This window comes from Andrena cerasifolii, chromosome 2, assembly GCF_050908995.1.
Source record: "Andrena cerasifolii isolate SP2316 chromosome 2, iyAndCera1_principal, whole genome shotgun sequence".
In the NCBI taxonomy this organism is placed as follows: Eukaryota; Metazoa; Arthropoda; class Insecta; order Hymenoptera; family Andrenidae; genus Andrena; species Andrena cerasifolii.
Window position 1 is genome coordinate 11684322 of NC_135119.1, and position 13006 is coordinate 11697327.

Sequence of the window (13006 nt, forward strand, 5' to 3'; positions counted from 1 at the left end):
GACTGAACGATCAGATTCAGGCTTCCCCAGCGTGCACATATTTATCGCCCCGGTCGTGCAATCGGTTCTGCGGGTCGATGCATCGAGGGGCCGGTGTAAAACGAAAGGCGTATTAATTCTACGATCGCCCGTAAAGTATCCGCGGCTGTCGCGTTTATTCGTCCGACTTATTAATTTATGCCGCGTACGCCGGGCGCCAGAAGTTGAGTTACGGTCCGCTCGCACGAAAGCGTACTCCCGATATCGAGTCGTCGTACCGTTCAAATATAAATGTTGCGTCGTAACACGGGAGAGGTTGGGAACTGAATCGCGATTGCGTAATCACCCACCGCCGTTCCCGGCATCCTCTTTCCGATACGCGGGCGACAAACGCAGTGTAGATCCGCCGGAGGCGCGGCCCGCGAAAACGAATTCTGCATTAACGCCGGCCACGCGGGCCCGCGCGGCTATTTGCCCGGCAGATTCGTAAAAGCAAAGCACCCTGTCCTCGAGCCTTGCGTAACCACGACGAATTATACGCGCTCCGATAAAAGAAATTCATGGGACGACGGCGGGAGATGTTTCTCGCCCGCGTCCGAACACGCGAAACAGTAAAGCAACGTCGATATAATGTATGGCACACAGAAGGGTGGCTATCCTACCGCGAGGCATATTCTGTGAATAATCGTTTGACCCGTCCACTGGAGATATTCATTTTCCAATAATTTAAACCACGCACCGTGTAATTTACGGCCGGTCGAAGAGATTTTATTCCCGCAGCATAATAACAGTACTCGCGGCGGCACCGATTCAATAAGTCGAGATCGTTTTGTACTTAAAGTGTCGTTCTGATATTCTCTGAAATAATACTGCACGCAATGCTGCTTCAGCTGTATTCTGTTATTCAGAATAGCGTGTCGCGTAATTTCACAATTTAATTTATTGTGCTTCGTATCTATCCATCGCTCTTTATTCAAGGCATTTCGATTTACAATTACAATTCCGGTCCATTACATTTCCAAGAGCAAATGGAAAATCGCTCCTGAGCTTTTCAGTGTATCGTCGATTATACGCCCTTCGAAATCCCGCGCGCTTTTTTGAACGCTCACGGAGAGCCCAAGCGCGAGGACAGTAGCGCGCATGAGTCCCTCAGTTCGAACGTAGTACCCTGTAACGTTAGTCCGTCTTGTGTGGCTATTTAGTAAAAAATACCAAATGTGACAAGATGCGTGACAGAAATTGAAAATAACAGGTCTACAACTGCTGTCTAACCACCGAAGTTGATCGGTAATGAATTGCTTTTAGGTAATTAAATATGCAGCAAGTTTTCATGCTCTTATTTCGATTGTACGCGGAGATTTGAAATGGAGTTTACAGTCGAATCGTTTAAGGGGGTAGATTACCCTCAACAGCGCAACATCAGGCCCTTCTTCAAACGCATATTCTGAAGTAATTAATGAATATAGAGATAATTTTTGTTGTAATTTTTTAAGCGTCATTTCGTTGAATTTAATGCGAAAAAAGAAAATTTTAAATATATTTATAAGGAAAAAAGTTATAAATATAAATGTGACAGCGTGTACGCGATGCACCGTTTGATGGTGAACACGATTCCGCACAGGTGAATTACCTAAAACACAAAGTAACGGCATTTTTATATCTGTCAGACAGTCTCCATCTAAAGCAAAATTTTGATAAACGAATGAATATAATTTTTATGTTGATGTTTCTGATTTTATCCTTTTTATGTAGGAAATATATTTTTATCTTTTTTTTAAGAATTTATATTGAAAATGTGCTCTCAATACATAGAGGGGAATAGTTTCCTGCAGCTCCCTGTAAATTTTCATTCAAATCGTTGGAGCGGTTTTCCAGATTTTATGTTCGCCGTTTGGAAAACGTAGTTTCTGGAAAATTGCGTTTAAAGTTGGACATTGTTATCCGATCTCATATGCAGGCTCGTATATTTTTTACTATAATTCCTTCAATTTTTTTACTTTCGGGGCCCGGTTGCGCTTAAAATACGTAGAAAAGATGTAGCTAGCGGATTATGTAGACGTCCTAAAAACCAACTTTCGAAAATTTGGAGGGTAACCTACCCCCTTAAAATGTGGTTGCGCACTTTTCGCGAAAGATTATCTGTTTCAATCGACTTGCGGACGACTCGCGTGTGCCGCTCCGCTGGTCATTGAACTCGATTGGCAGACGTAAGAGAACTCGTGATAGATATTGGCTTCCGAATAGTAATTGAACTAACGATAATTCTGTTTACGTAGGGCTTCCAGCGTCCGCGGACCCGATTCGCCCCTCAGCTCGGATCTGGCGCTCGATAAGCCTCGCCCCATACCATCACCCAGGTAAGCCACTTCGTGTGTGTAATTCTTTCTCGCCTTTACAACCGAGTGAACAAAAAAAAAAATGGAAACCTCGACCTCAATTTCCCGCGTAATAAACTCGGTTTAATTGGAAAACTTGACGGAAAGTGCCGAAGTACTTACTTTCTTTTCGTGGCCGGGGCTTTTCATCTTTTGAAGGGCTCCGACCTATATGCGAGAGACTCAATGGAATCTCGATAAAATGTAATAATTCAAACGATAATTAGAGACAGGGTACGATTCCGTCGGGCTTTCGAAGAGTCGACTGAGTTAATAAAATGGATGGTTTCTTAATTGCATTAGAAGTGCCATGTTTCGTGAGTGACTTATTAAAAGTAATATTGACATTGAAAGTTCGTAGTTGCTGGTAAAAAGAAAAAAAGCGGATTTTATTCTTTAAATAAATTTGTATAACCGCCTAATGCATTTTATTGAATTTACATTCAAAATACTTTTATTCTTTCAACGCGGTTTCCCCCAAAATTAAATCCTGAGTACGCTACTGTAGTAATTTCTTATTCGTGATTTTGCTATTCAGTTGTAGAGCGATGGGAGTAACATATCTCTGGTGGACGAGCAAACGAGTATAAGTCAAATTTTGGTGAAAGCTTAAACAGCTGTTTCTTTCTTCTTTTTTATGAATCGAAGTTAAAAATAAAATTATCAACTTTCACGACCAAAATTGAACACCTGTTCTTACATACCACTTTAAATATTCAAAGTGTCTTCCTGCGAAACTAACAATTCTGACTCATACTCGTTTGCCCGCCCACCAGAGGTATGATATTACAATACATTATGCCTCTAATTGCAAGCCTAGAAAATTTGTGTTTGGAACAGTCTCTATGTATCAAAAGGAGAACCGTGCGGTAGTAGGTAATTGAAGTACTGGATTATTGTCGGCTTGGAGCGTTCTTTTCTGACACAACCCTGCCCTATTCAGTTTCGAGAAGCGTTAATAAACCGTACTTCCCGCGGCATGCTCGGGAAATTCTATTTTTACCCAGGCTCGTACGTTTCACCCTACCCGGCGAGATTCATCCCCCGATAGAGTCTTCTTCGATAAGCCTGGCAACACAATAACCATTCGCCGTGCACACTGGAACGCCCATTTTATTTCCTCGTCGACACGTGGTATTTCAAGCCCCTTCGGTCGGCAACGAACCGAGCCCCCCGTGAATTCAGACTCGCCACCTGACGAGATTCACCCCATCGCGATCCCTGGCTAAACCACTTACTATCAAGTATCCCCGCAGTTCTCTTTTATTTTTTGTCCTCTCGCATGTTTCGCTTTGTCTGCTGCGCAGTCAGAAGAGAAGGTTCACTCCAGAACATGAAAGTGCCGCGGTGAAAATTGTCAGACGATCCGCAATTAGAGTATTGTTGCTATCCACTGTCTAATTAAAATATTCCTGTGGTTCCCGCGTGAATCGATTTTCAGAAATATATTCTCCAGATGTTCGAAACCCCAAACGATAGGCAAGGGGTGGCTTGTACAGGGTGGATTTATATTTTTTTTCGCGAGGGTTTCGCGTTTACTACTCTCCTTGTTACGACCGCGCGGTTTCATAAAATTTCCACCGCCATAAAAACGCACGACTCCTGGACTCCAATCACCTTACAGGCAATGGATTTTCCGCCTCCCCCGCCGAAATCACTGACCACTGTTTTGATAGACCCCACGCGAGGGCCAAACAGTCAGTTGCGCGATAGACCGGGTGCGAGCGTTACCTCCGAAATTCTCCGTGAAATAGTTGCGTGTTTGTTCCGCGTAGTTTCATCGTTTGCATACTTGCCGAGCTATTTGTGTTCATCAATTCGAGCGCAGCTACAAGCAGGTCAATTGTAGAGTAGTTCGCTCGAGCATTGCAATTCGCCTCTGCGAAATCAGGGTCTTTGTACTCCTCCAGTAGATTCCCAGCATTTTTATTGGAGTGTCTTGAATTCAAACCCCAATAAGCATCGCTTCTTTCAAAGTTGCACCTCGTAAAATTTTCACTCGCGCGAAAGAATTATATTGTATCAAGTGAAGAAAGATAGGCGGGTGTACGTGTGCCGTAAAAATCAGCAACGTAAAAATACGCTCCGTGTCGCGTGATAAACGTAAAGTTTATAGGTGCCCTTAGATCCTCTGCGGCTTTATTTCGAGCAAGAGTCGACGATTTATTTTACCGCATTAACTTTTATGCCGGCGCGAAGTCGATACAGAGTTTCATGGCAATTCTGTGTGAACGATAAGAAGTATATTCATACACCCTTATTAAAGAGAATCGATCTTTTTTGCTTCGTTTACACTTGTTCCAAGTATTCATGAATTCGTCGTAGCGCTTCAGGCACCATGGATCTATTGGTTCGTAATTCTATTAAAGCCAGACCTTTGCCATATTGTTAACATTTGCGCTCCTCGCAAAATCGATCGTCACCGAGACACGCAAGGAATCAGTCAAGCGTCTTTGTCAGCGTTTAGGTCACCCGGCTAAGTCGGTCAGTTTTCCGGTTGCTCAACAACGTCTCGATGCATTGAAACGCGTGTCTAACGCGTGTAATGCGTTAGGTGATGTCAGAGTCTCTTATAGAATTCTAATCGCTGAGAATCGAAGTCCCATTGATTGGATAGGAAGCCTTTGATTCGATGCATCAATCACAATTGTTGAGGTCAGATGTTCGGGGCTACCAACGTATTCACTTGTTGCAATTTTTGTATTTTTTTTTTTAAACTTGATCGGTTCAGTTAATTTATAAAACAGAGTAAAACGCCCTAGAAAAGGAGTTGAATGGAGCGTCCAGTTTGAAAACGCTGTGTGGTGCATTTTAGTAATTAAACGCTTTGAACAGGTTCACCTGTAATAGAATAATAATTGGCCGTGAAAAGGACTTTATCCATTAATTACAATTTACCAGTTTCGCATAGCTGCGGGGCGTCTGTGCCCAAGTTGCGAAACGTTTTTACCAGGCTAGCGCCGCATCACTAAAGAATGAAAAAGCGCGAATCACGTGCACTTTTTAATCTAAATAGCGAGCGTCTGTCGCGCAAAATTCAACTAGCGATAATGCAATTGTCCCTTGACATTTTTACGCCATCGGACACGGTCAGTTTTAGTTCGTTGCGACCACATCAAAAAGCCCTCCCTCACGATTTAAATGCCAGCCTCTGGCTCTGCATTTTCAACTGCACTTTTATTAATTAATTGAGAGCCGCACGCTGAACGTACTTCGTGGTACCCACCTATTTCCCTCGTTTCTCCTTTAATGCATAAAACGGAGCATCAACAAATGAGAAAGTACCATAGCTTTCACTACTGTTTACTCCCCTTCAAACACTGTAAATTCCTCTAACAATTTTCGCGTTAGAAAGAGGCTTTAACGAGCCCGAGGAAAAGTGGGTTGCGCCTTTAAATTGCTAATTTCGAATAAATAATGCGAGCCACTCGCGCGCTTCATTAATACCCATTCTGACTATCCATTATACAGATTCCGAAGAACAAGTAGAAGATCCTATAACATCGCAATTACGCGAACCAAAACAGCGTGAAACGAATTTGTTGATAGAACAATTAAACCCAGATTGCATTTTAATTTCATTACACCGTGGCTCGTTGCATCGATACGTTTCCCGATCAAAAAGCTATTTTCAACTCGCGCAGGCTACTAAATTCGATTGTGTCCGCTCGAAGCTTGCAAATTATTCTTTTCCGATTAAATAAAGCGTTTGTACAGAATTCGGGGGTAGTTTTAGCGTTTGAATTGGCGATTCATGTTCGATTCTGGACGAGCATAAAACCGAGTCACTCATTGTGCAAGCGATCGCAACCCTTCGCAATCCTCCGCAACCCTTCGCTCTCACACTGGGAGCTCCATCTGGAAACACAACCCCCTAACGAAGGGTATACCTTTACCGACGTTTACAGACAGATTCATCCCCTGTACGGCGAGAAGGCTGGGCTGTTGGGCTACTGCGATCCAGTCGGTAACGCAGAGAATTTTCCACCAGCCCCCAACATCGTCGTCGAGGGTGGCAGAATCGAGTTCGTACGCCCCTCGCAAGATGGCACCACACCCCGTAGAAACACCATGTCCAGGGGGTCGCAGACCTTCAACGACGAGTCGGAGAAGTCTGATCCTGCGAAGGTAAGTCGGCCCTCTTTCCTTTCTCAATGGTCGTTCAACTTCGTAGTTGTTTGCCCGGACGGTGTTTGCACAAGCTGCACTTCAAGGTGACCGTCTCTATCTACATAGACCGCCTCCGAATTTACTTCTTTCCCTGTAAATAGAATGGAAGATGACGGAATCTCGGTTGGACAAACAGAACTCTAGCTAGGATACGGTTTCGTGTTTGGCCCCCTGTCTGGGAGGCAGTTTAAGGGGTGTGCTATAATGTACCAGCTAGGAATAAGTAGGGCATCCCCTATTCGAATCCCCTTGTTGGGCATTAAACTTTGAAATCTCTCGACATCCAAGCTAGGCTGTCGAGCTGGACATCGTCATTTTCAGGAATTTATTGCGACGAAAATAATTACAATAATGGAATAAAACTTGTTTCTATTTATTAAACTACGTTTCTACCGTAAATAAAAAATATAAAAGTAATACAATTATTGCTTTTCAAATGCTTTTGAAAGTGGTCTTGATGATATGTTTAAAAATGCATGCCTCCCTCGTGCAGGCGATTTCAGCTGTTAGATTTATCTGAACCCAGAAATCCAAACAGATTCTTGAGCAGAGCACTACATTCTATAATTACCGATTATCTTAAAAATTAGCAAAATGGCGGGCAAATATGGAAGAAAAATGTTTTATCGGTTTTTTTATTTTGCTATTTTCGATTTTAAAAGTAGGTTACACTGAATGAAAATACTTGTTTGTCGTCCCTGCGTGAGTCACAGGTGTGCAGAATGAGCAGAAAAATTTATAAAGCAATCGGATCGATAGATTTTGAGATTTTATCTTCACGATGTGGGCGGCAAATGACGTTTCGAGAAAAACGCGTTCAAAGTTTTCATCTGTAGAGGCCGAACCTGTGCGCACCCTAGAAAATGCCTCTGTAGAAGCTAAAATAATCGAAATTTTTCCACGAAAATATAACAATACATTCTCGAGGATATGTACTTTGGAAAAATGTTTAAAAAAAAAAACGATTTTTTCAACGCGTCTAAACGGAATGATCCCTTAAAAGGGGACTTTCGGCACTATGCACCTGAATTCGCCAGGATCGAGGCATGCGGTTCATTCAGATTCTTCCTGCGTCTGAACCGTTAGCCCCTATCTCGCAAATTCACCGGAAACTTCATCCCCTTTGTAACGATTAATTGACGCCGCGCGACGTTTCTTAATGCAATCCACCACTGTTTTGCATTTCGCTTTGAAATCGTATTCCTTCGACTAGCTCGTCCGGAAATTTTGTTACTCGGGGTTTGGACGGGGAACCGGGGAGGGGGTGAAACGCGCGGTGATTTTTGTTGCACCCTTTAGGCCCTTCATGTTGTATTCATTAGATGTAACCATAATTAAATAAGTCGTAACGTGTGAAGTGGCTTAACTACCGTCTACATGCCGGCCGGCAAGCGCAGCCTGGAATCGAGGCGGCTCGTTAGCCTCCTGCTTGAAATATCCCGTTGAATTCTCTTTTTTTCTGCGCTCCTTTCAGCCCTAACTGACAACGCGCGATAACTGTATCACGCCTTTAAATTCGGACCAAAACGTATTCATTAAATCCACAATTCTCCGTCTTGGCCGTTCGTTACATGTATTTCCATTTTCTCGCCAGACGTTGTTGAGATTTCTCAGCGGTACAAATTGAATCCTTCATCCCTGTCGAACCCATGGAAACTTCTGCAACTTCTGTTCTTCTTTTCCCCCGCTTTGTCGCGTTAGACTTCTACCGCCGCGAGGAATCTTGCATCAAATGGAGTTTACTGATAAATTTCGCCACTTCGAACAAAAGACGCACGGGCTTTCTGTTGATACAGATCGATTTGCTTCGCAAATCATCGTATGAGAATTTCGCGAATTCGTTCAGCCACGTTTTGGTTCGAGTCTCAGCCACTGGATAATTTCACTCACGATCTGGACAAGTTTAATGAAATCGTCCCGACGGAAATCTGTCGCGGTCATTAAGCCTTGACAAATCGTGTTGGGCGACTCGGAGAATTTTTGCCCTCCGTCGCCTCGACGTCGGCTAACGTTAGTCGAGCGGGTGAAAAGTGCGCGCAGATTCCTGCCGAACCCTCTAACCCTTCATGTTGTATTCATTAGACGTAATTGATTTTCTCGATAGGGCGTAGTAGGATTTCCATATTAAATTGGAGCGCGCGAGCTTTCTCCCGGTCGCCTCGCACAGCGCGTCGATACGCGACGATTATTCCGAAATTAACGGCGTTCCGCGACGCCCGTAATTCTAACGACTTAACCCTTTGTCCGCGCCTGCCCGTCCGTTCAACGGCATTTAGGGTCAATTGTGGCCGACTGAAATTGCATCGCCCGAGTCCGTGGGAATTTTAAGGATAACTAAGGATAATTAAGGTAGGTAATGCCGAAGGACGATGCTAATAATAATCGCGGATAATCTAGACTCCCAGGAATAGCTTTGCATTTGCGGACAGCCGCGGAAGACTGAGTCACGAGTCGCGGAACTTTTAGAAAATTAATCTACGAGCCCCTTATATTAATATTCATTGCCGTGTCGAAATAGCTATGCCTACGTGGATAGTTTACCGTCTACTTGTGTTTCCCATATCCTAGTATGACGGAGCACATAATAGATCGAGATACTTAGCCGCAGTCGTGAGTTCAGCATCCAAGACTATCGATTCCTTCGTACACAACGCGGAAGAATAACTTCAGATACGGTTAGGAGTCTGTGACGAAATCCCCTTTCTAAAGCGTTCATCCGACCTTTGCAAAGAGGCCCGGCGTGACGCGTTTCCTGGCAAAGTATTAAAACTCCGTGGAGGTGTCGTCACGGAGCATTTGCATGCGATTAATTCGTCGTCCTTCTCTTTCGCGCAGGCCGAACTCGGGCTGGGGTCCCGCGAACGCGAGTTATGCCGAATTTTTACCACTGGACGAGAGAGATTAGGGGAGACCCCCGAAACATTTTAATGCAATCCTCCCCGCGACGAAGTATACGCAATTTCGTTTGATGCCAATAAGAAGGGGAGGGGGGTTGCTTTTAATTACGGTTTTATTCGGCTTTAACGCGTGGACGGGCGAAAAATTTAATTTCGAGATTTTTTTAACCGTCCGCTGTTGATATCAAGTCCCGTATATTACTGCTTTAATAGAGCACTCAGGAAAGATTGTGATTCTCCTTTGCTCTTTGCTCGGGCGATTATTCGGGACGTTATTAAGCTATTCTGGCTGCTTCATTAGCGATTACGATTTGTTTATTACGTCGAATCAGATTTCGTTTAACTCTTGAAATTGGAGAATTGTATTTCCCTGGGAAATTAAAGCGAAACTTCGGATCTGCCCAATAATCGGGTGTATCGTTCGGTGCACGATAAATTCGTGGGACTTGTTGCGAATTTATATAGAAAGTGAGCAAATTACGGCGCAGAATTCAGAGAGTTCTTACGCAGTGCCGCGCAGCCGGACGGAATAATTCGAAGGTTTTTTGCGAGCGAGTGAATTAATTATAATTACAAACGGTCCATGCGTGGTCGGGTTAAATAAAGGAGCGCAGGGAAGAAAATAGGGGAGCGTAACTGAAATTCATGCACGCATGCTGGCGATTTACTTTTATATTATTTCGTAATTACTTCATTCGCCGCTAACTCAGATTTCAACGAAGTTCCACGAAGAGGAGGGAAATTACATTCACCTGCTATTGGATGGTCTTTTCTAATTTCACTATTTCCTTCAATTATTTTGCTTAAATTGAAAACATATATACGGGATGCGCGATAGAATTCTACATTTTCAATTTGATAATCGATGATAATTGTGAGTGAAATAATTCATAATTACTTCATTAAGATTCGAATGATTATCGATTTCATTAACGATATATTTGAAACGCAGTAAGTTTGAGAGTGTGTGCAAGGGTTGAACAGTGTTCTTTGAGAACTTGCGACGAATCGTGGGTTCGCAAGCGAACCGACAGAGTGGTGCATATCGTGGCATGCGTGACGCCATTCCGAATAACAATTAATCGCGACGGGAGAGTTGATTAAGGCGCTATTCATCGAGTGGAAACGTTATAAATCACAGGGGCTCTGGATTATTGCTACGCCATCAAAATAACGCTATTGTCCGAGTGAAATTTCGTGACGCTGCTTTTGCCAAGCAGCTGTTTCGATTTTCCAGCTCCGTGCGAACGAGAGAAAGCAAGCACAGTCTCTGCCGATGACTGTAAACTTGTAGCTTAGAGAAAATGTTGAATCACTAAATTCACACTCTCGTTTAATGACTTTCTCGGACTTTTCTGTTGCTTCGAATATTTCTGACTAGAAGAATCTGGTTGAGTTTTAGTAATCTGCAGATCACTGTAAATCAGTGTTTATGTATGTGGCTGGAATCTCATTTCAACAATTTGAAAGCGACTTGGTAATTATAAAACAGGCAATTGAGACGCCGACGAAATAAAAAGATAAACGGCTCGTCTAACTTATGTTAATTTTGGGTAAAGAACGTTTTACATCGCCTTATTCGATTAGTTCCACTCTTTGAACACTATAATTAGCATATTTCACTGGCGCGCCAGTGGGTTAAACCATGCTCCGGGTGCGAAAAAAATATTATTATGTCTCTAGCAGTGTTAGTGATTAAGTAATCAAAATGTATTTGAATGATAGATATATACGTGATACTAGGAGGACAAAAAAAACAAAAATATAAAGCTGTAATTTTGTTTATTTACAAAAAATAGTTTTAACTTTAATTTTATTTCAATTGCCATCTATAACTACAAGAATTATCTTTTGTTGATATTCTATTGTTGTATAACTGTTTGGTAAGTCTAATAAATCGAGCATGTCTGCCGGAATCTCTTCTATTTAGCGAAATAAAAAGTTTCGTAACTCCAGAAAGTGCACAGATATGCAAATTCCTTTTATACCAATAATTTCTTAAATATATGTGTTATTATGTACGAAAAGCACAATACACGCAAACACGTGCAATTGTTTGTACACACCTTTAGAATATCTGGTGACAGAAAGTATGAGAAGAACTTCAACAAATTTATCTATGTTATAAATGTGTAAAAAATTGATACAAAAACATGTTACATACCTGGAGGAACACAAGTCACCACAGAAAAATAAAAAAAAAAGGAAAATGAAAAATGTTTGCAATACACGACTGTACACCACAAAAGACTGAAGACGTTTGATAAGTACTACGCGTAGCCGAAGTCGAGGGCGTACGGTAATATACCTGGTTCCCATGTGTTCCCCGATTGCCATTTCTTAAAATGTTTTACGATTTCCAGTAGCCTAAGGTCTATACAGCCCTGATAAATACTCAAAACTAATAAACGAATACCTTTTTCTTTTACTTTTTTTTCGCGTTCGTAGCCCTCTGTGTGGCGTCTGGAATTCGAGGAGCAGATTCTGGAAAATCTGCTCTTGGTGACGTGGATTACCTTGTGTACTCTTTTCCGTCACATTTCATTCATTTTGGCGTTCTTCAAACACAAACATTCTAAACGAAATGTGCACTAAAAATTCTGTACTTCTGAAAGAACACAATTCGATCTTCAAACCTCCTGAAACTCACCTACGCCCAATTTATTCTAAAAGTCTGTGGACATCTTATCAATTTCTGTACCTGAATGTCTGCATGCCGTTACCGTGCCAATTAGCATAATAGAATTGTTAATTTTGGTGGGTGACTTCCGTCTTCGCCAGATTTAACTTGTACCAAATTAACTGCTAATTGTAACGCGCCTTTCATTTAGAGATGGAGCCGTTCGCCCAGTAATCAATGATCGCTGTGAATCGAATCCTAAATATCGTTTCACTGTAAATCTGCCTCTAAAATACATTGCAGCGTAAATACCGATTTTATCCGGTACAATAGCACCTACCGATTGCTTGTCGAAAAGTTAGTCAAAGTTCGTCGAGCAACCATCGACAAGAAACAAAATCACCTCGATACCTACTTACCAGTGATTCAGTGGAACCGATCCTGTAGGTATCGAAAGAGTTTGCGATGAAATTGGCGTAATCGAGTCAGGAAAGTTCCCGAGGCTCTGGGAGTGCTTCCAGGCCGAGAACGAAGCAGACATAACTGATTGCCGTTCCAACTTCTCCGGCGCTCTTTGTTTCGAGAAGGCGCGCACGTTAACAAGAAAAATGTGTAAAAGTAAAATGTTCCTGACGCCGCTGCCCGGGAGCGCAATAAAGACGTAACGTGACTTACCTGTTTTCTCGCGTGCGACGGTTGTCTCTGCGCTGGAGAAGCAGTTGTGTTGTCGGGAGGAGTAACGAGTAATCAAAGGAAAGTAATCCTTGAGAGAAAGCGAGTCGTGCGAGGAAAATGGCTCGTGTCTCTTCAAAGAATTCTTTCCACTTGCTTAGGCTTAGAAGATGGGTTGCTTAAACTGTTGGAGATTCAACGGACGTGCATGCTGTGGCTTTAAGTACTAAATGTCTTACAAGGGAACACCGCGAACTTTGTGGGTTTTTAGAGTGACTCGAAACAAGAACAAC

General features: G+C 42.6%; 1 protein-coding gene across 7 annotated transcripts in view; it reads left to right on the plus strand.

Annotated features, from left to right (window-relative positions):
* Window positions 1-13006, plus strand: part of LOC143366420 (uncharacterized) — a 370747-nt gene that overhangs the window by 160051 nt on the left and 197690 nt on the right. For all 7 annotated transcript variants that reach the window (XM_076807497.1, XM_076807498.1, XM_076807499.1 and 4 more), the window contains exons 3-4: window positions 2256-2336; window positions 6263-6482. In XM_076807497.1, coding sequence (XP_076663612.1) covers window positions 2256-2336; window positions 6263-6482 — 301 coding nt within the window. The remainder of the gene's footprint in view (window positions 1-2255; window positions 2337-6262; window positions 6483-13006) is intronic.